This window comes from Thamnophis elegans, chromosome 7 (assembly GCF_009769535.1).
Source record: "Thamnophis elegans isolate rThaEle1 chromosome 7, rThaEle1.pri, whole genome shotgun sequence".
In the NCBI taxonomy this organism is placed as follows: domain Eukaryota; kingdom Metazoa; phylum Chordata; class Lepidosauria; order Squamata; family Colubridae; genus Thamnophis; species Thamnophis elegans.
Window position 1 is genome coordinate 17,339,156 of NC_045547.1, and position 26,131 is coordinate 17,365,286.

A 26,131-nucleotide genomic window follows, 5' to 3' on the forward strand; every position below is an offset into this window, starting at 1 on the left:
AGTCAACCCTGAGCCGGTGAGATTTGAACCGCTGACCTGCTGATCTAGCAGTAGCCTGCAGTGCTGCATTTAACCACTGCGCCACCTTGGCTCATGGTTTCCTATCACCTTAAGGCAGAAAATGGTCACGTATTAAATACATTAAGTGACATGGAAGTCAAATAAGGCTCTTTTAAGGCTCCTTGGTGGTATATTAATTAATCCTCTATTTTTTAACACACAGAGAATGAAACAATGTTGGCTGGAAATATAAAAATATAAAAATGTTTCTAGATCAATTCATTTTTTATTAAAGTTATGACAGAACTTAGGAACTGAATTAAATTCTTTGCAATGCAAGCTGAGTGAGATTTTTCTTTTTTAAAAAAATCAGGGTTTTTATCCAAGTCAAGAGCCTGTTGAAAACTTGCTTAGTATGTATTTTAATGGTACAGAAAGATATTCTTCAAAAATTTACATTTGTTAAATGGGCTAAATTGTTGTATTAACAATGCAAATTTTGAATATAATCTGAAATCAGAGATACAACATCTTTAAAGGACATAATAGAGATTAGATCCTGAATATGTATTAGAATATCTGGGGGAGGGAGGGAAGCAAATATGGAAAAATCCATTCAAAATCTTTGTAGGAAACACAAGATTTTATATTGTTGGCAACTTACCCCAGTTAAAATGTCATAAAGAATAAAAAGAATTAATCTCCAAGTGATTGCAGTGATGTTACCATTTTGAGTCATACAATACAATACAATAGCAGAATTGGAAGGGACCTTGGAGGTCTTCTAGTCCAACCCCCTGCCTAGGCAGGAAAGCCTATACTGTTTCAGACAAATGGTTATCCATAGAACAGACTAGAATAGAATAAGAATAAGAATAAGAATAAGAATAAGAATAAGAGTAAGAGTAAGAGTAAGAGTAAGAGTAAGAGTAAGAATAAGAATAAGAATAAGAATAGAATAGAATAAGAAAAGAATAAGAAAAGAATAAGAATAACAGAATTGGAAGGGGCCTTGGAGGTCTTCTAGTCCAACCCCTGCTTAGGCAGGAAACCCTAAACCACTTCATACAAATGGTTATCCAACATCTTCTTAAAGACTTGCAGTGTTGGAGCATTCACAACTTCTGGAGGCAAGTGGTTCCATTGATTAATTGTTCTAACTGTCAGGAAATTTCTCCCCAGTTCTAAGTTGCTTCTCTCCTTGATTAGTTTCCTGCTGCTTCTTGTTCTAGCCTCAGGTGCTTTGGAGAATAGTTTGACTCCCTCTTCTTTGTGGCAACCCCTGAGATACTGGAACACAGCTATCATGTCTCCCCTAGTCCTTCTTTTCATTAAACTAGACATACCCAATTCCTGCAACCATTCTTAATATGTTTTAGTCTCCAGTCCCCTAATCATCTTTGTTGCTCTTCTCTGCACTCATATTCCATAGTTACTAAATTTGGGAATAAAATATTTCATAAAATTGCATTAATTACTTACTTTAAAATGAGAGATATAGCATATTTAGGAGGGAGACAATGGATGGAAATTAATCAAGGAGAGAAGCAACCTAGAATTAAGGAGAAACTTCCTAACAGTGGACAATTAACCAGTGGAACAGCTTGCCTTCACACATTGTAGGTGCTTCATCACTGGAGGTTTCTAAGAAGAGATTGGACAATGATTTGTCTGAAATCTTTTTCCCATCGTATGCCAAAAGTGGGGGAAGCACAGGGGGGGGTCATGCGCAGGTGTGCCCACACCCATAATGCTGCGTGCACAATTCCCCTCCCCCTCACTTTTGGCGAATGATTGACCCATTTTTTTCCTTCCCCAGCCTCCAGAGGCTTTCTAGGAGCCTGGGGAGGGCGAAAAGAGCCTCCCCCCCTCCAGAGGCCCTTTGGAGGCTTCAGGACGCTTCCCTGAAGCCTCTGGAGGGTGAAAAATAGCCCTATGGGCAACCCAGAACTTCAGGAATGGAATTCCAGTTTGCCCGTAGGCCGTTCTTCACGCTCTGGAGGCTTCAGGGAAACCTCCTGAAGCCTCCGGAGGGCGGAAAACAACCCAACACACAAACCGGAAGTTCAGGAATGGACCTGAAACCAGTTCAAGAAAATAGGAGAGGAGTATAGATTTTTTCTGTATGGTATGATTTTATAAAATACTGTTAACAATGCAAACAAGCAGTCTGCTATCTACATGACAGACTACAGCCAAAGATGTAAATGGCATATTCTACAGACACATGCATGTGTGTGTACAATATTCTTAATTTGAAATCGCAAAATATAATTGTTTGTACAGCTGTTCTATAATCAAAATATAATTGAAAATTGGGGTGTGAATCCTAAAATAGGCTTAGCTGCAATAAAAAGCAACCCCAGGGCAAAAGCTTGATGGTCTCACTCCCTTTGCTTTATTCTCCTATTTTCTGTGCCCTTCAACTCAGCCCGAAAACGCAACACACAGTATATCAGACAATTGCCTGTTTTTGGTCTAGATCAGAGGTGTCAAACTCAGGGATCCGGCCCACAGGGTGCTTAGATCTGGCTTGTGGGGCCACTCTGGAAACAGTGAAAGACTGGCCTGTGGTGCCTCTGCCAGTGAAAATAAAGCTCAGGGGGCTGCATGTGGCCCTCCCGAGATCCATTTCACTGGCCGAGGGTTGCAGGAGACCATCGCAGCCGGAAACGGAGCTTGGGAGCCTGTTTTTGCTGGCAAAGAGCTTGGGCCACCATAGGCGCCCCCCAACACGAGTGATGTTGAGCTTGTCACACCCACCCTAGCCACACCCGCACACCTGGATCCCTCAAGGTCAAACACAACCCTGATGCGGCCCTCGGTGAAATCAAGTTTGGCAACTCTGATCTAACATCCACTAACATCTGCAAACATGCTTTATCTGATGTTGTTAAAAGTTTTATTCCATTTTCACGATTAATCTATTAGCTCAAATGTCACAACCAGCATATATTTTAGCTCTTTCAATGTCATCAGCAACATTATTTATTTGAATACCACTTTGTTCAGGATTTGGAATAAGGAACAATATAGCCAAGCAATGCCCTCACCTCTCAGGTTCCGAATGAAGTCCTCCAGCATCATCTTCCGGTCAGGTTTAATGTTAGGACTGTACATATCCGTATTAAGAAGGATGATGGCAAAAGCCAAGATGAAAATGGTATCTGGATTATGGAACTGTTGGACTACATCTGGATTACACATGCAGTACCTCTGGCTGCAGAGGGAGGGAGACAAAGTCAATATATAATCAGGGAAATTTAAAATGTGTCCATTACTAAATGACTCCACCCCAGTTTTACAGGTGTTAAACTTATTTACACTCACATTTCACTAGGATAATACCACAGTTGTATAAATTAATTCATTGTCTGAATCCATTTAAGAAATAATCTTCCAAGGTCGAAGAACTATGTTTCCAATTGTGTCACAGATATTATGGAGAGGACATCATAAAGAATAGATGCACCATCAAACCTGAGAGAACATGTACTTTTTCACAAAAAGGGTTGGGAAATTTTTGTCAATGCAAACCTATTGAATTTGCAATTCTCAAACAAACTATATTTTGATTTTATTCAGTGCTGTTCTTAGAGTGGATAAGGAATAAGTAAAAATGGGTGCATAATTAAGGAAGATTACAACACAAAATTGGACAAATTGTAAGAGAAATGCCTTGATTGAATGAATTATGTATCAGATTTGTGTCAAGTCTTCAAGAGCTGCACTCATTGCCACTATGCATGAATCCATTCATCTTGTTGCTGGTCATCTTTTGAAACATCTTTGGCTGTTGGTAATTTCAATTTTATTCATTTTAATTATTTCAAAACTGTTTCTTCTTCTTCTTCTTCTTCCTCTTCCTCTTCCTCTTCTCCTCCTCCCTTCTCTTCCTCCTCCTCCTCTTCCTCTTCTTCTTCTTCTCCTCCTCCTCCCTCCTGATTCTCCTCCTCCTCCTCCTCCTCTTCCTCTTCCTCGCTCTCCTTCTTCTGCCACATCCATCATCGGACATTGGCGATCATGTTGGTGACCCTATTTTTATCAACAGCCGCATGAAAAAGTGCTGCTGAGTTTTGCCCAAACTTAAAGAAGTATGTTCTACATCAGCATTTTGGGCACCAGAGACTAGTTCCATGGTGAAAGCTTTTCCAGGGACCGAAGGAGGAATGGCTTTTCATACTGCCTGCTTCCCGCGGATGAGGATTTGCTTGTTTGCATGGCCTGGTTGTTGGCATGTTGTGGCCCTGTGTTAGTCCACAGACCAGAGGTTGAGGACCCCTGACTTATGTGCTTCAGCTTGCGTTGCTGTGTAAATAACTTTTAATTATCCCCAAAGAAGTGTGTTTTCTTTTAAAAAAAATAAAGTGTGCAAATGTGTGTTGTGGTGGCCTATTGGCTGCCAGCAGAGCTAGCTGCCAAGTCAGGCGAGGAGGAAGTGGAAGGAGAGCCTGGGCCAGTTCCAGAGCCTTTGGAAGCTCTGATAAGGAAACAGCATCAGAGACAGAGGACGAGTCAAAGCCTTCCATCCTCCCCCAGGTGGAGAGGCAGCTGTCTTCGGGGCCTGAGCTGAGTGAGGGGGAGGAACAGATGGGCCCATCCCAGATGCCCGTATGCGCAGAGAGGAAAAGAGAGGAGAGCAAAGGAAAGCAATAAGCCGGCTCTCAGGGAGAGGCAGACGCAGATGACAGCTAGCCCCTCCCTGGGTAGGAAATAAATAGAGAGGTTTGGAAGTGGTTGGAAATCGTTCATTTCTAGTATACAACAAGCCATTCAGATTTCTTGGATTAATTCAAGTTTGTTGGAACCAATTACGTTCGATTTTTTGTTTGTCCCTGTGAATAAAAGGCTGGGGTTGTTTTACTCACGAGTCAACGTCTTATCACTACTTGCGAAGGCTGGGTCAGAACAATGTGATCCTTAAGATGTTATTAGAATCTCTATTAGTCTTTGCCAGCACATGCAATAATAAGAGTGTCAGGGCTCTGGATGCCCTAATTAAATCATGAACCTCGAGCCAAGCTTCAAAAGAAATCCAGTTATTTATTAGGAGCAACATGTTGGCATGTACTCAAATGAAGCAAATTCGGACCCAACGTAATTTATGGTCCAATTGTGAACCTGTTTCCCCTCCCCCACCCCGGGGTGTGTCATAAATCACATTTGTCAAAGGAGCACTTTCGCAGGCTGCAGAGATCACTCCCCTCCGGCTGCTGTTGGTAACCTGGGAGACAGCCTTGAGAAAGATATCCTTGGAATGTGCTTCTGTTTGTAGCTGCTGTGCTGCTTCATCAGTTTTCCATTCCCCTTGCCTATGGCAACTCAAGAGCAGGCCAGGAATGCTTTGCGAGTTGACAAAGAGTTATGCAAGTTGTAATGAAAGAACATTTAGAAGACAACAAACCCTAGTTAACTTATTTTTAGGTGCTTTCTTATTTGCTTCACCATTTCGTCCCTTCTTCTCCTTCTTCTTACCCTACACTGAATGAAGAAATTGACAAAGTAGCTTCACATCAGCACAATGTTTACCTGAAGGCTTCAATTAGTCTTTCCACTTTCTGGGCTTCTCCCTGCACCCGGATATGGGCCTGAAATTTCCGCAAAGCTTCATCAAGCTCCATGCCAGAGAAGTCCATCTCATCTACTACACAGCTAAAAAGAAAAAGAAAATGAATTTCTTGACTATCAGGCCTATGGAGAGGAATGTATCAAGAAACATAAGGGAGAAATAAGCCAAATATATCCATTTATTTTATTTTCCCAATCAAGCAAGATCTTCAATGCTACCCAACTTGCATCTTTCTAGATTCATAAGCACTTTTTCTGTTTTGGAATATCTGACTTATTTAGATGTACTGCTTACTGTATATTTCATCTCAGCTTTCCTCCATTGAGTTCACAGCTGTGTATATGATCTGCAATTGCCACATGTTATCCAGTGGTGGGATTCCAAATCTTTTCCCACTGGTTCTATGATAGCGCGCTTTGCGCATGTGCTCATGCTTTGCGCGCATGCACAGCACTCAAAGACTGCCCTCGGTGTCGGCGATGGTGAGCTGAGCTGTTTTTTAGCTCAGGTGTGACGTGGCAATCTGCTCTACCATGCAAATCAGCTGTGCTAAAAAACAAGGGAATATAGGACCGGGAACCATGGGGCGGGAGGGTGGGGCCAACTAGAGGTAGTATTTGCCGGTTTTCTGAACTACTCAAAATTTCTGCTACTGGTTCGTTTGAACCAATCCGAACCGGCTGAATACCACCTCACATGTCATAATCTCTCAGGAGAAACACTTTGGAGCTCAGCCCCTTGAAATGAGAGGCTTACTTCCTCTAATTCTCTTTCTAAAAGAGCAACGAAGCCACCAAAATCCCAGGGAAAATAGGAAGTAGAAGTAGAGGATCAATACAGACATACAGATATGCATTTGTGAATTCATAGTCATCACAATATATCTTTTCTGGATAAGCAGAATTATGCAAAGAAAAGGAAACAAAATAGTAAGTCAAATAAATACAAGGTAAGGGATGGGGGGGGGGAGAGAAAAAGAAATGTACATAATCTAGTATATATCACTATCAGTCAATGTAACCTTCCCTGCATTTCTACCCATGCTAACTATTCTTCATTTTACAATGGGAACGTGGCTCTTCATATAGTACCTGTTGGGTGTCATCTCTTTCTTCTTGAGGATCTCATCAACTCCACCCAACCGTAACTTTCCATTCTTCTCAACCCATTCACTCGCCCTTCGTATATTTGCTTTGCAATCCCACCGTTATTCATCCTCAACGGAGCCACCTGTGTGTACAGCACTTCTGTTGGGGCATTCATGTATTCCTTCAGATCCATTCGTTATTCACCCTACATCTTCTTGTTCAAGTACACAGACCTCTTGCCTATTACCACTGCATTTATCTCACTCATACTTTGCTTGACAGACCCAACTTTCACTTCCATAAAATAGTGGGGAAAGCACAGTCTTTTGCCAGGCTATACCCAATTCATTACTCATCCTCAGAAGCTGGCAGACAGAGATTCAAGGACATGGCTCATAACTTTGTGGCTTCAAAGTCTATATCTCTGCTCTTCATCTGTGCAGCCTAACAGCCTGAAAGATAGTTACTTCTCCATAGGTGGGCTAGTGGATGGAGAGTGATATCTGTGGATTGCTGTTGTCTGATCTTGGGTTCCTAGTGTTTGACTTTGGTCCCTACTTAGACACAACCATTACCATTTCTTTTAACAGATATTCCTCTCAAGAAAACCACTTTCCACTAAGTTTGAATCAACATTTGCAAATATTAAAACCTCTCCATCCATTTTCCAATCTTTCGTAAACATTCACTGTTCTAGCGGTGCACAATGATTTACTCTTTTGCTTCTTCTATGTATAACTAGTTTGATGAAAAGAAAGACTAGGGTGACATGATAGCAGTGTTCCAATATATCAGGGGCCGCCATAAAGAAGAGGGAGTCAAGCTATTCTCCAAGGCACCTGAGGGCAGGACAAGAAGCAATGGGTGGAAATTAATCAAGGAGTTGAAGCAACCTAAGGAGAAATTTCCTGACAGAACAATTAATCAGTGGAATGATTTGCCTCCAGAAGTTGTGAATGCTCCAACACTGGAAGTTTTTAAGAAGAGATTGGATAACCATTTGTCTGAAATGATGTAGGGTTTCCTGCCTAAGCAGGGGGTTGGACTAGAAGACCTCCAAGGTCCCTTCCAACTATTCTATTCTATTCTATTCTATTCTATTCTATCATTATTCAATATATTTTCCCAATCAATCATAAGATCCTTAGTCTTTTGGTACATTAATTTTCAGATCCATATGCCTAGTATTCCTGTAAATCATTGGGTTTCAACCTCCCTAATGCCGCGACCCTTTAATACAGTTCCTCATGTTGTGGTGACCCCCAACCATAAAATTATTTTATGTTTTCCATATTTTTTTTGAAAATATGTGTTTTCCAATGGTCTTAGATGACCCCTGTGAAAGGGTCGTTCGACTCCCAAAGGGGTACCGACCCACAGGTTGAGAACCATTGCTGTAAATCGTTGGGGTTCTCAGCCAACAACATGACATACATCATTCACATTCTCAAGCAACGCAATTCTTACCGTAACCACTTGGATTCCTTATACATTTTTATCTATAAATACCTTAAGCAACCAAAGGGACTGTGACAATGGGCAAGAGTTAATGCTTTCCTGTTACGTTTGTCACATATGCATTGAAGAAGCTAAATAGACTTTGTTTTTTCGTAGTTGAAGTTTAGAGTAGGAAAGGTGAGGTATTTTCCCACAGGTAAAATAGGAAACCTCTAGGAAAAGGAAGGAATAGTTGCAGAACTGCTAAGGTGACAGAGAACTTGAAAAATAAAAACGGTGCTTGAGAAAGAGAATTTTTAGAACTGTGTTAGCTCTCAACCACAAATAGGTCTCAACCGGGTTGGCTGCTAAAGATTTATTATTGGCTTTAGTAAAGAACCTTGATAATTGGTGATCTTGAGATGGTCTAGGCCCATGATGGCGAACCTATGGCACACGTGCCACAGGTGGCACGCAGCACCCTCTCTGTGGGCACATGAGTGGGCACCTCAGTTCAGCTCTACCACGCACGTGCACATGTCCAGCCAGCTGGTTGTTGGGTCTCTGCCGTGTATGCGTGGAAGGGCACGCACATGTGTGTGGGTGCTGGGGCTTGCACGGGGCCATGTGCATGCAGGTGTGGGCATGTGCAGGAGACCCACATGTGCATGTGCAGGGGTGTGGTGCATGGAGGGGGCCACGCGCACATTGCATTTTGGGGGTTCGGCCACACGGTGGGTACTCGGTCCGGAAAAGGTTAGCCATCACTGGTCTAGGCAGTGAAAGATTGATGGTTAGATAACATTCCCAAGTGGAGCTGTGTGAGATCCAGGGAAGACACTCCAAAGACAAGGAGAAAGAAGACTACAAGCCTTTTTTCGCCATCCTTCACAGCTAGAAGCATCTGGGGAAGGCTGAAGTGACGGCAATTAGAAGGTTCTATCAGACATGCAGAAAGTTTTTTTTTTTGTCTCCCGGGGAATGCCAGCCAGTATTCTTAGCCCATTACTTACATCTAAGTAGAAAGTATAGGTAGGGTTTAGAAAAACCATACAGCGTACTTATACAGTAAGCGAATATTACAGAATGCATGAATGCACAGGTACCGAACACTTAAGGCTTCATAATATTCAAAAGAGGCAAATGCCCACTTCACGATGCATTTTAAAACTCAAGTTATAGTGGTGATCAGTCAAGCAGAGAATGGAATATGGGCATCTAACTGTAAATAACTCTGGTCCCAAATGGCTGTAAAAGTTGGAAGTAAATGCTGTTGGAGGTCTTAATCAAAGAGATTTTTTTTTTTTTGAAAAAAAGATCACAAGGAATGTGTTCTACCATGTCTTGGATCAACTCCAACAAACTTATGACATCACCCATCCTTGTTCAATGTTGAACCATTTGCTAATCATTCCCTTTATTCCCATAGGTGCTTTATTTCTGTCATACACCAAATCAGCAACCAAACTTTAATTCTGCATTTGCACAAAACAATCATAACCCAAACACGCTCACTTTATCACATGCTTTTTCAAAAAAATCAAAAAATGTACAATAAGCTTACTTTCTCACATTTTTTCAATAAACTCTTGAAAAGCAAAAGCTTAGCTTATTGTGTATGCTGCCTGCCTGCCATAAAGTTGAATTTGCTCAGGGTCGCCTATTCTACCCTTTTAGCCACAATTTTGCCATTCCAAGTCACACAGAAAAAAATTAATTATCCTTTAAATTTTGCATTCGCTCTTGCTGCCATTCCCTTTTCATAGGAGAAAAGTAATAATATTCTTACCATTTCAAACATAGATGGGGCCTTATAGACAGTCAACAAGTTTACATTGCAAATTCCGAAGCAGATTATAGTCACATACTTTCCTCCAGTTTTTCAAACTTGGCAACGTTAAGACATGTGGACTTCAACTCCAACATTCCCCAGCCAGAATTGAAGTCCACACAACTTAAAAGTGCCAGGTTTGGAAAATACTGTGTTATGTAATCTTCACTTGTAGCTTTGATATTCCCACTGTATTTATCACTTCCCTCATTTTTTCTTAGGCACTAAGACAAAGTTTGTTTCAATTCTGCTCCCTGATGTATCACTATCATTTCCAGATAAATCTCTATTTTCATTTGAAACATTTTCATTCTTTCCATTAATTCCAGTCACTCTTTTGAAGGCCCCTATTATTTGAGATATCTTATCCTATCACCCACCTCCTCCCACTTATGACTGCATGACTGTAACTTTGTTGCTTGTGTCCTTATGATTTATATTGATATTGATTGTTTCCTGATTGCTTACTTGTACCCTATGACTATCATTAAGTGCTGTACCTTGTGATTCTTGACGAATGTATCTTGTCCTTTTATGTTCACTGAGAGCATATGCACCAAAGACAGATTTCTTGTGCGTCCAATCACATTTGGCCAATAAAGAATTCTATTCCATTCTATTTTTAGATCCTTCCTCTTTATCTTATGGCTGTTGAAGATGGGAAATGTAAAAGGCTACTCAGGAAAGTATGTTGGCATAAAGCAAGCTCCCTATTATACAGCATTAGCGAGCCTGGCAAAAGCAACTGTTCTCATGCGCCTATCGTAGGCCTAGTTAAAGAATTAGTGGTTTCCACCAGATTCCTTTTTCTTCCCACCCGCCTGTGGGAAAACACCCATCCCTCCCCCTCACTTGGGATGGGATGGACTTGGGTGAACCCAGAGGCTGCTTAGAATCTCAAATTAGCCACCAATCAAATTCCTCAGTTCATAGGTTGCATGAGGAGTGTGCAGAAACAATTGACAAGGTCTTAAATACATGATGTTTCAATTATGACTGTTATGAAAACAGCCTAATAGTAATTAAAAATAAGAGAAAAAGCAGGACAATATTGGATTATACAGCTATGCCTGCCAGATGGAGGACATGAGCACGAAGAGGAGGACAGGTTCTCCTTCTGCTGGACATCTGGCCACCTTATGAACAGCAGAAGTAGCAGAAAATCTGTAGTGTATACAGAGATGACAGAACTAGCAGCACATAGCTGACAGAAACTCCACTCGTTTCCTGGCTTAAAGTGACATTTTGTGCAACACAGAATAGTATTTTTTTTTCCTCAAAAGGATTAAATTCCGTTTGGGTGGGGGGAAAGGTTGAGAGCTCTTTTAGAATTATTTGGAAAATGTCAGACATTATGCCTCTGGGGAAGACAAGGATCTAGTACAGGGGTGTCAAACTGGATTTCTTTGAGGGCCGGATCATCATTGCAGTGCTTCTCTGCTGGCTGATGGGGGTGGGGAGACGGGGGAAGATGGGACGGACGCCTCCTGCAGGACCCTGCTGGCCAAAATGGAGTGTGGGGGGGGCCCGCACCCTGTTTTTGGCCTGGATGGTCTCCAGCGCCACTCTGCTGGCCAGAAACGGGCCATGCAGGGGCCTCCATGCAGCCCGTTTTGGCTGGCAGAGGCACTGTGGGTCGGATCTGGCCTGCAGGCCTTGTTCTGACCTAGGCTTCCCCAGCAGCACGAAGCCAAGTCCTCAGTCCGATAAACCTCTTTTATTTAATTTACAGTGAATTCCTCTCCAGCAAAGTCTTTCCTCTCCCACAGCCTTTCAAGATAGTTCACAATTACCGACCTTTATCAGGCTTGGAGAGTGGCCAGGCTGATAACTTTCAGATGCCACAATACTTGGCAAGAATGCAGGAATGAACTAATTGTCTCCTGAAAACTCCACTCCCCTTTTGCTCCTCTTTTATTCCCTCTGGGAGGGGCCATTCACTGTCCACCTGTAGCCTTACTCCCAAGTCGACCCTTGTTCCTTAGCTGTTCCCTTCATCTGGCAACTCTGTGTATGCGCACACTGGGAACAGGCTCCAGCTGTTCATCTGCCTCACTGATGTCTGACTCCAAAGGCAGCTGATAACTGTCAGATGGCCCTGGCCCCATCTCTGCCTCCAATGCAGAGCCCTTGTCAGAGCCTTCCCCAGACTCCAGGACTGACCCATGTTCCTCCCCAACCTCCTCACTGTCCGAATCTGCTGCCAGCTCTGCTGGTCGCTGGTGGGCCACAACAGGCTTCCAGTTTGACGCCCCCATCTAGTGTCTTCTGCAACCCAAGTCATAATGGCCTTGAAGAATCGTGCCCGGCAGCTAAGAGAGGGATTGTTCACAGCAACTTAAAATAGTTAATATAGATGAGCAAGGCAGATCCTTGTCCCTGATGACATCAGCAACCATATCATCAGTGATTTGTGCCAGATCACATCCAAAGCACACTTTGTTCCTCTGAAACAACAATGTTGGAAGGACATAGTTAGGGTTGGATAATCATTTAGGGCTGCGGTTGGATGGGAGTGATTTGTTGTGGAAGGGTGTGTGCATAGAGATTATCCAGATTTGTGTGTGGTGATGCAGGATGCAGGGGATGATAAATTTCTGGGCTCAGCCAGAAGTTCACATTGTGAATGTCCTCCACTTAGTCTCCTCTCAGTGTTATCTCCAGTGTGACATTAACATTGGACGATGCCTCGGTCTCCTACGTGTGAATATTTTAACCTAAGGATAAGCAGGATAAACGCAACCATCCAAAATAGCTCTCCGTCTTTCAAACCCATACTAATTCTGGGGAGGGAAAGGAGATATAATCCATGTCATCTGGCGGAGGAACCATTTGTACCGGACTCAAGATTAAAGTGAGAAAAATTAATCTGACTGGTCTCCCAAGGCAGTTGTTATTTTCTCTCTCGCTCACTTTAAAGGGCAGACTAGAGGATTTTGCAGAAGGAGAAAAACTGAACTGAAGATGCTCTTCCCTTTCCCCTCCTTTCTCCCGGGTTATTTTTAATTTACTAATATATGCATTTCTTAATTCCAGGGGGCCAAATCAAGGATTTTCTTTGCTTAGCTTTGACAACAGCAAAACATTTTCTGCTTAATCAATACCCATTTCGTCATGGCAGACACCACAGAAGCATTTAAGTCTGGGAGAAAAGGTAAACTATTGCTTTGCTCCATTACTTTCCTCTGAGGATCTTTATGAAGGGGGCACGATGGCACAGCAGTTAAAGTTGCTGAGATAGTCACCTGGAAGGCTGACATCCCGGGTTCAAGACTTGACATGCACTGTGCAACAAGGTGAGCTCCTGTTACTTGCCCCAGCTCCTGCAAACCTTGCAGTTCTAAAGCATGCAAGTGCAAGTAGATAAATAGGTATCACTGCAGTCCACGCGCCTCGGCGTATAACCATACTGGCCACATGACCACAGAGACTGCATGTAGCCGAACTTGGCTAAACTTGGAAAAAAGTTAAGCAGGTTAAATCTGCTTTACATCTGGATGGGAGATTAACGGGAAAAGCCTACAGCTAAAGAATAGACTGGAAAGTTGAAAAAAAAATAGGTCAAATCCCTTCAGTTGTCAGGAAAGCCATGTGAATATGTCTGCAGTAACCAGGAATTGAGGTTGATTTGCAGCAGATATTATCTGCATGAAAGGCAAGGACAAATTAAACTTGGGGATATGGCTGGAATAGAACACAAAGGATGCGAGGTGGCGCAGTGGTTAAATGCAGCACTGCAGGCTACTTCAGCTGACTGCAGTTCTGCAGTTCGGCTGTTCAAATCTCACCGGCTCAGGGTTGACTCAGCCTTCCATCCTTCCGAGGTGGGTAAAATGAGGACCCGGATTGTTGTTGGGGGCGATATGCCGACTCTGTAAACCGCTTAGAGAGGGCTGAAAGCCCTATGAAGCGATATATAAGTCTAACTGCTATTGCTATTGCTATGCTGAATATCGTGTATATAATTTGTTCTCTTGTACTGGAAATAAAATTGTTTGTCTAATCTAATCATCTTATATTATGTGACACAGTACCAAATGGTCAAGCTATTTTCCAAAGCACCCGAAGGCCAGCCAAGGAATAACGAATTGAAACTGATCAAGAGACTCAACCTAGAAATAAGGACATTTTCTCACAGTGGGAACTATCAACCAATGGAACAGAAGTTGCTTTCAGAAGTTATGGGAACTTCATCACTAGAGGCTTTCAAGAAGAGACTGGGCTGCCATCTTATCAGAAATGGTGTAGTAGGGGGTTTCTTGTTTGGGCAGGGTTGGACTAGATGACCTACAAGGTCCCTTCCAACTCTGTTAATCTGTTAAATCTATTAATTGGCCAATATCTGAAAGATGCCAGTGAGTGGGCCATAGGAGTCTCCCACGGTTTGAAAGAGGAAAGAGAAAAAGAAAGAAGTTGCAAAGAGCTGCAAGTATATGTCAGTTATAATATCTGCCTCCGTGGGCAGCCTATGTCCAAAAGATGTTATTGAAGAAATGTCAGATATAGAACAAATTTTATCTGACAAGATAGAGATGGTATCGAAAGTGGATTTACAACTGACAGGCCAGGAGAATGATTTAGAAAAGGATGCTTCACTGTGCCTACAAAAGAAATTGGCTGAGGTTTTAAATTTAAAAGGGAAATACAAATGACAAACCAAGAGAGTGACCTGGATAATTTTTTCCTACTGGATTTACAAAAGAGGCTTGTTAAAAGCCTTGAAGAACTCTGTGTGATGGGACAAAGCAGAAATCAAATCCTACAACATTTGAGTGAAGTAAAGATTAAGGCTGTTAGGAGTTAAGGTTAAAATATATGTGTTGTGGTTTCTGGAAACTATAAATGGGATCTGCTTTTGACTAGGGACCGAATGATGAGACTTTAAAGAAATTTCTTTTGCTTTTTTTGGAATATAATATTGATTTTTTAAATTTAAGATATATATATATATATATATATATATATATATATATATGTATGTATGTATGTATGTATGTATGTATGTATGTATGTATGTATGTATGTATGTATGTTAATATTTCTGGTAGCTCTTAATAGACCTTTGCTGATTAGGACTGAGTGGTGTGTTTTTGCAGTTTGATTATTGATAAGAGATAAGATCTGGGAAGAAGGTTTTTTAAAAAAAAAAATGTAGTAGTAAAGAAGCTTTTAATGTGTCCAAATTGTTTATACTCATCTGGAGGGAGTGGGAAATCATCTTTTATATATTTTCATTTTGTTTTTCTTTTTTTCTACCTCTTTTCACTTAAAAAAAATCTTTACTTTTCCTTAGTTTATATAGATGATATAGATGATATAGATACAGATATAGATATAGAGATAGAGATAGAGGTATAGGTATAGGTATAGGTATAGGTATAGGTATAGGTATAGGTATAGGTATAGATATAGATATAGATATAGATATAGATATAGATATAGATATATAGATATAGATTGATAAACGAGGCAGTAGTTAAATGAAACTTGTTCCATGTTGCCATTTTTTTGCCAAACTTGTTAACAAATCACTGAGTTGTTAAGTGAATCATGTGGTCTTTAAATGTGTTGTGGCCCACCAGCAGCCAGCAGAGCTGGTGGCAGACTCAGACAGCAAGGAGCTTGGGGAGGAACATGGGCCAGTCCTGGAATCTGGGGAAGGCTCTGATGAGGGGTCTGTGTCAGAGGCAGAGAGGGGGCCAGAGCCGTATGTCAGTTATAAGCGGCCTTTGGAGTCAGACATCAGTGAGGCAGAAGAACAGCTGGAGCCTGTTCCCTATGTGCTCATATGCAGAGCTGCCAGGAGAAGGGAGCAGTTAAGGAACAAGGGCTGGCTTGGGAGTAAAGGCACAGGTGGCCCCTCCTACAGGGAATAAAGAGGAGTGAAAGGGAAGGGGAGTTTGCAGGAGACAATGAGTTCAATTCATTCTTGCCAAGTAATTGCTGCTACAGCATGGCGTTTGGAAGATATTGGCCTGGCAACTCTCCAAGCCTGATGAAGGTCTGTAGTTGTGAAATCTAATGGAAGACTACATAGATAGATAGATAGATAGATAGATAGATAGATAGATAGATAGATAGATAGATAGATAGATAGATAGATAGAGATAGAGAGATAGATGATAGATAGATAGATATAGATATAGATATAGATATAGATATAGATATAGATGATATAGATATAGATGATATAGATATAGATATAGATATAGATATAGATATAGATATAGATATAGATATAGATATAGATATAGATATAGATATAGATATAGATAGATATAGATATAGATAGATATAGATATAGATATAGATATAGATATAGATATAGTTTGTATTCGCTTTCTATTGTTTGTCAGGACTTTGCTGGAGAGGAATCCCCTTTAACCTAAATATAAGAGGTTTTATTGGGACGAAGATGCTCTTGGGAAGCCTAAGTCAGAGCAAAATGAATCTGGCTCTCCCCATTGACTTTGCTTGTCACAGGAACAGCGTGACTGCTGTGGAATTTTATACATAGGATGTTCACCATTAGAAAAGCACCTGTGTTCTGATAACAGTTGGCTGATGGTTGAAGCTCCCTTACAATAACTTTGAGAAGATGTCTTTTAAATTCAGAATGATACAGGGGTGGGCTCCGGCTTCTTCTACTACTGGTTTGCTCAGGGACATGCATCGGGCGCATGCATGCTTGGTGTGTGCTATGCGCAGAAGTAAAAAAAATAGCTTCCGTGCATGCTCAGAAGCAAAAAAACAAGATGGCGGCACCACAGGCACCGCCGATAGAAACGGTTTGGGCACATGTCCGGCTGAGTTACTTACTACCTACTCGTCCGAACCAGTCCGAACTGGTAGGAACCCACCTCTGGAATAATATCTCTTTAACGTTCTGAGAATGCAAAAAAATAATAATAATAATGAAAGGACACCCAAAGACGTATTCCTTTTGAAGAGGAATGGGATCCAGAACTGTCTTCCTGAGGCCACTTTTTCCTGCAGTTTCAGCTCCTGCCCCTTGTGCGCACTGATGGTGCAAGCAGGGAGAACTTTCGTCCCGTCAGCAAAAAAAAAAATCACCCTCCTGCTATCTCTTCCGTCACAAAGCACCTAGAGCAGTGTTTCTCAACCTTGGCGACTTTAAGTCTGTGGACTTCAACTCCCAGAATCCCCCAGCCAGCATATAAATGCCTGGCACATATGAGGTCCTTATCAGTGCCTGTTTCAAAGTGCATGTTCAGCAAAAGAGAGCTAGAACTCTCCTTGATTACACACATATTGTTCCCCCACATCACCACCGATACAGACAATTTTTAAAAAGCACGAGTAGCTTGCAATGCAGATCCCTTTCCCTGGGGAAGGCACTGCTTTTGGCAATGCAAATGGCAAACTGCTTTGGGTTGGTTTGGTTACACCATTTTGACTAGCACACACATTTATTGGTCATTCACTGTCTGGACTTTTGCATTCCAGCTTTAGTGGCTCCACCATCCCCTATGAATGCTGCCATTCTGACTTCCTGGGTCCTCTCTCTCCCCAACAGCACAACTCACTGGAAACCCTACTTAGATACACCATAAAAATCAACAACATCACTATGAAGATCACGCTCTACCATTACTCTGGTTAAGTACAGCATAGCTGGCTGGGGAATTCTGGGAGTTGAAGTCCACAGGACTTAAAGTCGCCAAGGTTGAGAAACACTGACCGAGAGCCAGGTTCATCCCCGCACCGGAGACTGAAAGGCAAAACGGTTTGAAGAAGGCAGGAAGCAGCTGTATTCATATGGATGGAAGATCTGCTCAGCCAAGTGGAGTGACCTATTTTCAAGCTTTTTCCACTCAGGTGACAATGCAGCGGGAGACGTCTTCCAACTAAAAGCATCTGTAATGAACTTGCAGCCCACGCTCGGGGAGAGAACAGAGGAGGAGGCAACCAGGTGGAAATTCTTAAAACCACAAGACACAAGCATATTAATAAGTAGCAGTTTCTTCTCTCCAGAGAGCAAGAGTGGGGGGGGGGGGTCAAGAGAAAAGATGTGAAGAAGTGCTCCCATTTGTCAAATCCCTACTCACCAACCAATCCCCCCGAGGGAATACCGACAATTTAAGCACTGTTTGACGTTCACCAATCACTTTGATCATGCATGTTACTCTCCTTATATAAAATGTTGCAGAATCAAAGAAATGGGTGTAAAAAAAAAGGATCCGAGCGAGTTATCTCAAAGTATTGGACAGAAGCAGGACAAAGAAAACTAAAGATACACTCCTGTTTCTTTCTCTTCCCTCCCTTCCTTTATAATTTTTATATTCCTTATCTTCATTATTTTTAGTTAGTTGTTTTTTTAAAATGTAAAAAACCAGGATGCATTGACATTGATTGTCATTGTATTCTTTTCACAAATTGTTTGTGTGTGTGTGTGTGTGTGGTGTGTGTGTGTGTGAGAGAGAGGGGGGGTGGATTCCTGCCAGTTCTAACCTCTTCTATAGAAGAGGTTCCAGAAATCTACAGTGCCCTTTAGAACTGGTTCCAGCTCCCTCTCCCCACCCATCTGCACCCTGCTTGCCCCGCCCACCGCTCACTGATCAGCTGGCTCACCAATCGCCCCGCCCGCCTCTAAAAGTCCTATCTAAACCTTAAAGTCTTAAAGCTGTCAAGTTTGAACATCCCTTGGGGTTATTTTCTAAAGGGTTAGGGGTGCAAGGGTCTTGTAACTTGACAGCTTTAAGACTTGCACACTTCACTGCCAGAGTTCCTGAGCCAACATGACTGGAGGAAGAATTCTGAGAGTTGAAGTCCACAAGTCTTAAAGCTGTCAAGTTTGAACACCCTTGTTTTTTTTTCTACAGGGTTAGGGGTGCAAGGGTCTTGTAACTTGACAGCTTTAAGACTTGCGTGCTTCAAATGCCAGAGTTTCTGAACCAATATGACTGGAGGAGGAATTCTGGGAGTTGAAGTCCACAAGTCTTAAAGCTGTCAAGTTTGAACACCCCTGGGTTTTTCTCTCTAAAGGGTTAGGGGTGGAAGGGTCTTATAACTTGACAGCTTTAAGACTTGCGTGCTTCAAATGGCAGAGTTTCTGAGCCAACATTTTGATTGCTAAGCAAGAGCATTGTTAAGTGAGTTTCACCACATTTTACAAGTTGGCCACGCCCACCCAGTCACATGACTGCCAAGCTACTCCCACTCGGTCATATGGCTGGCAAGCCACTCCCACCCCCGGTCACATGGCAGGCAAGCCACTTCCACAAAGCAGGCCACACCTACACAAGAGGTTCTAAATATTTTTGAAACCCACCGCTGGTGTGTGTGTGTGTGTGTGTGTGTGTGTGTGTGTGTGTATGTATGTACAAGCACGAAGCCAAAGGTACTAGCCTGAAGATGGCAAGTGGGAGCTCGTCAAAATGTCGCCAAGATAATCTCAATCTTACACCGGAAAAGACCCGAATACGCCAAGACCTGCATACCTAATCTACGAAAATATATATAAATGCCTGGCACATATGAGGTCCTTATCAGTGCCTCTTTCGAAGTGCATGTCAAGCAAGAGAGAGCTAGAACTCTCCTTGACTACACACATATTCTTCCCCCACATCACCACCGATTCATACAATTTTAAAAAGCACGAGTAGCTTGCAATGCAGATCCCTTTCCCTGGGGAAGGCACTGCTTTTGGCAATGCAAATGGCAGACTGCTTTGGGTTGGGTTGGAGACGCCATTTTGACCAGCACTCACATTTATTGGTCATTCACTGTCTGGACTTTTGCATTCCAGCTTTAGTGGCTCCACCATCCCCTATGAATGCTGCCATTCTGACTTCCTGGGTCCTCTCTCTCCCCAACAGCACAACTCACTGGAAACCCTACTTAGATACACCATAAAGATCAACAACATCACTATGAAGATCACGCTCTACCACCACTCTGGTTAAGTACAGGATGAGCAATGATGGACATCAATCTTTGTAACAATCTCCAACAAGGGAATTTAAGAGTATGGGACAAAAGAACCACCAGAAAATTGATGAAAAGTGGAACATTAAAGAAAGTAAGAGACGAGCGAAGAGAAAATGGTTAAAAAAGGAGGAAGGGAAAGAAAGGATATATTAGTAGAATAAAATGAAACGTGTTAATACTGTTGATGATATACAGCTAAATATGAGGTGAGGGAACTATAGTAATATTGTTAATTGTGGATAACTAATTCAGTAAAATGTTATATTACAATTGAATTTGAGGATATATGCTACCTATAGAAAATAGAATAACCAATGGAAAATGAAATGATGAATTTGGTTTATTTCCGAAGGGGCAAAAAAAATGATATTGTTTATGTGTTAAGAAAAATTAAGTTTGAGATGGAAATATGGGAACTTAAAAATTAATATGGCTGAAATTGGAAATGGTAATATGATGTGAAATGAACTATGCATAGGAGAGAATGTAAAAGGGGGAAAACCCGAACAATACTTTGTTTACAAAAAGAATTTAAACTTGGTAACAATAAATAAATAAAAAACTTTACTTCCCCCAAAAAAACCCTTTGTAACAATCTTGCTGGTGATCTTTGTTGTGTGTCAAAAAAAGACATGTTTAGGATGACCTGGGAGGGAGCTCAGCTAATACTGTCCCTGTGCTCCATTTGACTTTGTCCAGTTAAATCTGCACGCAAACGAAGCACGCAATCACCAAACAGGTTGTTAAACCGGCACCACTGGCTTTGTCTCACACCCTCCCACTACATCCCTGACCAATGAACATGGCTTTCCTTGCAGACACCTCTGTACCTCTCTTCTAAATAACACTACACATGTTCAACACCAGTGGTGGGTTTCAAAAAGTTTTCGAACCTACTCTGTGGGTGTGGCCTCCTTTGTGGGAGTGGCTTGCCAGCCATGTGACCTGGTAGGAGTGGCTTGCCGGCCATGTGTTTTCTCTCTCTCTCTCTCTCTCTCTCTCTCTCTCTCTCTCTCTCCTTCCTTTTGTCTCTCTGTCCCTTTTTCCTTTTTTTCTTTCATCTCTCTCACTTTTTCTTTCTTTTTTCTTTATTTCTTTCTTCCTTTCTTTCTCTTTCTCTCTCTGTGTGAATCTGTGGGTGGGTGGGTGGGTGGGTGGGTGGATGGGTGTGTTAGTGGTGGGTTTCAAAAAAATTTGAGGAACCACTTCTGTAGGTGTGGCCTGCTTTCTAGTGGAACCTCTTCTAACCTGTTTGGTAGATTTGACGAACCGGTTCTACTGAACTGGTGCGAACTGGTAGGAACCCACCTCTGTTCAACACACTCCAAAGTGAGAGCTCACCATCACACAGCTCCTAGGCACCAGCAGACTGTCACCTGGGTAACTTAAAAGTGGCATTTATTCAGTTTTCAATAGGACTGTAAATAAGAGCATGACTACTTAATAACTTCTGATGAAAGACGAATGCTAGGAAATAAAAACGGGGGATGTTGGTAGGAGGAGAAATCATCCAACCTATCACTTCCCTGAGCTTCTCCTGCATTGAATCTGTCAGAATGGCACCACTCTCAGTCTTGTCACTAAAGCAGAAGAAGGACCAGCTGTCAGAAAATACAGATCAAATCAAATCAGAATACTCATATGACACTTCCACAGACTGGAGGAAAGCACAGTAAATTATCTGTAGCTGACCATCCCTCATATTGATCTGGTTCTTAATCCCTAGTCTCATTTTCTTCGTCAAACTGTTCCCAAATCCATAACTTCCCACTTGCATTTCTGTGGCCCCTGGAGTCCAAGAGACCATACTGTAAAAAATTTTACAGCAAATTATTGATGCTGAAATTTCTCAATTTTCAATAGACGGACAGGTAGACAGATAGACAGGCAAGCAGCTAAGCTTCTGACAGTTTCAACATTCTGAGATTAAAAATAAGAACTGCATTGGTTGCTAGTTTGTTTTTGGGTCCAATTCAAGACCCTCACTGTTGTGGGGGGGTTTGTTATTTAATTGTGTGTACCACCTAGAGCCACAAGTGTGAGATGGTTGGCTATAATAATTTAATTAATAAATAGGATTGGCTTTCTAAAGAAAGCATTTGCTCAGGAGTGGAACATAGACTTTGCATTTAGAAAATCCTCCATACTGTACTGGCATCAATTTTGCATGTATAGTTTGGAGAAAGTTGAAATGCTGCAGGAATGAGGGGAATTTACCCACTTCCCTTTCCGAATCAGAATAGAACTGGAAGGGACCTTGGAGGTCTTCTAGTCCAGCCCCCTATTCAAGCAGGAGATTCTATAGCATTTCAGATGAGTGACTGTCCAGTCTCTTAAAAACTTGCAGTGATGAAGCACCCACACCTTCTGAAGGCAAGCTGTTCCACTGGTTAATTGTCCCCACTGTTAGCAGGTTGCTGCTCTCCTTGATTAGTTTCCATCCATTGTTTCTTGTTCTGCCCTCTGGTGCTTTGGAAGATTAATTGATCCCTCCTCTTGATGGCAGCCTCAAATACTGGAATACTGTTATCATGCCCGCCCCCCAGGCCTTTTTTCTAGACTAGCCAAACCCAAATCTTGCAACCATTCTTCATGTGTTTTAATCTCCAGGCCTTTAATCATCTTAGTTGCTCTTCTTTGTATTTTTTGCCAAAGTCTCAACATCTTTTTTGTAATATGATGGCCAAAACTGGAGCAGTATTCCAGGTGCAGTCTTACTAAAGCTTTATAAAGTGGTACTAATATTTCAGGTAATCTTGATTCTATCCCTCGGTTTATGTAATAATCGTTTAGTAATGATTCTATTCCTTTGTTTATACAACCAAGGATTATATTAGCTTTTTTGGCTGCTGCCACACACTGCTGGCTCCTGTTTAAGTGATCCTCCACTAGGACTCCAAGGATCCTTTCATGATTACTGTTTTTGAGCCAGGTTTCACCTAATCTGTACTTGTACCTTTGGTTTTTCCTGCCCAGGTGTAAAACATTTCCTGCAGCCTCTCATTTTTGTGAATGCAACATTTTTATTGCTCTTACTTTTTTATTTTTCTGTTACCTTTTTCCTTCCATTCTGATTTTTTTTTTAAAGTCTATAAGATTTAGAATAAAGTTTTTGATTGCGCGCCCCCCCCCGCCTCAATGTTCATATCATTTTGCCATTTTGTTCATGGTCATAAGTCCATTAAAAGGCAAGGTGGTGCAGTGGTTAGAGTGCAGTACTGCAGGTTACTTCAGCTGACTGCTAGCTGCAGCTCAGCAGTTCAATTCTCACTGACTCAAGGTTGACTCAGTCTTCCATCCTTCCGAGGTGGGTAAAATGAGATTGTTGGGGGCAATAGGCTGACTCTGTAAACTGCTTTAAAGAGGGCTGTAAAAGCACTATGAAGTGGTATATAAATCTAAGAGCTACTGCTAAGTGCTATGGTGGAAGATTTACAAACCATTTCCCCTAAGTAGGAGATTTTGTAGTTTTCTCCTTAAAAGCCACTTGTTTTGATTAGCAAAGGGCATCGTAAAGTTGGATGTGTGAATTTAAAGGGAGAACAAAGTCCTCTCTTGCTCTCTCTCTCTCTTTCTCTGTGTGGGTATATGGGTGTGTGTTTGTGTGTGTGTTTGAAAATAGGAAACCTGATGAGTTCATGTTCAACTCGATGCAACTCAACCAATTTAGGCAAGGCACTGCCGACAAGCGTGAGCGGTAAAGCTTAATAGCTAGAGACACAAAGTGCACCCTAGTGTTGTGATTATGATGTTCTGAGAATGAACACCCTGTACCTGCTTTTTAAGTTGACCTGCCTTCTTCCCACACATAAACAGCAAGATTCGGGGCCATTTTCTGTAAACCAGATTGACTGCTTTCAGCCAATTTTCCAGAGGAGTTACAAATTCCAGATGATGAGTGGACCAATCCTCCAGGAAAAACCATCAGAAAAGATTGCCCCAGTCTGAGAAGCAGCCTGCTCCCATTAACCAGAATGTCTCTTGCATTTGAAAAAATAACCCTACGCTGAATAGAAATCGAAGCAGACAGTTGCATCTGACCTTCCCGGAGTCTCTTTGCTAGCAGAACAAACAACCCACCCCGTTCATGGTTACCAGCTCCGTCTGTGGCATGAATCGTCCACTCCTTACAGTTTATGAATGAATGCAAAGAATAGGACACTTTCAGGACATAATGAAAGGGACGATAGTTGAATGGAATCAGGGCAAAATGATGACACACAAGGACAAACAAGAGGTCGAAAGGAAGGGGATAAAGAGATAAAGATAGCAGAGGCAGACATAATGATGCCGCTCTTGTCACAATCATTATTTCTAAAAAAAAAAGCTTCAAAGGAGTTTGCATGCCACTGTCTTCTTCTCTAACACATATTTCTTTTCTCTTCTGTTATGACGTTGAAGTGTGGTATACACATGTAACATTCAATGCAATGGTGGCTTGTATGTTTTTAGTGCAATCCGCTAACCCATTCTTTATAAACTGTGATCCCTTGTTATTTTGGCTTACTGTTATATGTGTTTCCTCCTCCTCCTACTTCCTAACAAACTGTGATTTAAAAAAAAATTCTGGTTCTCTTTTGGAATTGTAAGTATTATATACTGCTCCTAAGCATGGTAATTAGACCCTTTACCCTACCTTAGGTCTTTAGGTTTGATTGTATTGGAATACCATAAGAGGAAATTATCACAGTATTGTCTTATATGTAAGTATATTTGTGCAGGTTGTATGGCTGTAGTATTATTATTACCCTTCTCATTTTCTCTACTAACCCCCCCCCTCCCTTATTGGTATCATTATTATGATTTTTGTTACTCAGTTGCTTTGCATTCACACTGAGAGCTTCTGCACCAGAGACAAATTCCTTGTGTGTCCAATCACAGTTGGCCAATAAAGTATTCTATCCTATCCCATCCTTTCCTATCCTATTCTAATTCTATTCCACTCCATCCCATCCCATCCCATCCCATCCCATCCCATCCTATCCTATCCTATCCTATCCTATCCTATCCTATCCTATCCTATTCTAATTCTATTCCACTCCATTCTACTCCACTCCATCCCATCCCATCCTATCCTTATTCTACTCTACTCCACTCTACTTTACTCTATTAAATTACGGACTTCCCAAACTGAATGCTATTAAGCTATCAAAGGTCAGTATTTAAAATGAAATATATACATACATCACTGTTTTAATACCTTCCATTTTTTTCTGTGCAACTGAGGTTCTACCTAGGACTGGTAGAACCCATATCTTAGTTATCATAAAAAAAAAAGAAATTAATTCAAATGTTGCTCATTTTGAACCAGACTGTCTTCACCATGGAGGAAAATAATAGCTATGTTATGACAAGCAGAACAGCTGGAGGCAAGACTGAAGCATGCCATGTACTAAATCTTCGCTTCTTGCAGGTCTACTAAATAATACAAACTTTACTCCTCTCACTCAGAAAGAAAGAAAGAAAGAAATGGAAAAGAGAGTGGAGACTAATTTCATATCCTGGGATAAACTTCAATTATATTCATCATGGTTTGTTGAATTAGCCCCAGCTGATCAGAATCATGTAATATGTTAAGCCATAACCCTGGTTTACAAACCACATACACTAAGCAAACAACAGACCCACCATATCCGGGCTTAGGGGGAATCCATGCAAGAACCTAGTTAGAGGGAAAGGAAGAGAGAAAAGCAAGGGAAAGCTCAAACAAGAAATCTTAGACTCAATGCAGGCACATCCACCCCAGGAGGAGAGCAAAGGAAGTAAAACCTTTTCCCCATAAGGACCCAGGGCTGAGCAATCTTTTTGTCTCCAGCCTTATACTAATCTTGCAGGTAGCAATGAAGTGGAGAAAAAAAATGACAAGAGGAAGAAGATCAGTTTGACAATGTCAGGCAAACAGGCTGCTAATGGCCATTTATAACCTGTTGACAATGAGCTGATGTTCTCCTTGCTTAAAGATCCGTGCTGCCCGGAGCCACCAAGGGACACTTCGCTCCTTCCTTTTGCTTTGTTAATCACAGAGCAATTGAGCACAGCCATGTGTTTGATGGAAAACAGGTGAAACTTGTTATAGCTGCTTAGAGTCTAAGGTAACGGTAAATATTCCCCTTGCACTTTTGTGCTAGTCATTCCAGACTCTAGGGGGCGGTGCTCATCTCCATTTCAAAGCCAAAGAGCCAGCACTGTCCCAAGACATCTCCGTGGTCATGTGGCCAGCATGACTAAATGCTGAAGGTGCGGAACGCTGTTACC

General features: G+C 41.7%; 1 protein-coding gene across 1 annotated transcript in view; it reads right to left on the reverse strand.

Moving 5' to 3' along the window:
- Positions 1–26,131, reverse strand: part of LOC116511777 (IQ motif and SEC7 domain-containing protein 3-like) — a 67,655-nt gene that overhangs the window by 25,437 nt on the left and 16,087 nt on the right. The window contains exons 3-4 of the mRNA XM_032221965.1: positions 5,530–5,652; positions 3,054–3,220 (exon numbers count right to left, since the gene is read on the reverse strand). Coding sequence (XP_032077856.1) covers positions 3,054–3,220; positions 5,530–5,652 — 290 coding nt within the window. The remainder of the gene's footprint in view (positions 1–3,053; positions 3,221–5,529; positions 5,653–26,131) is intronic.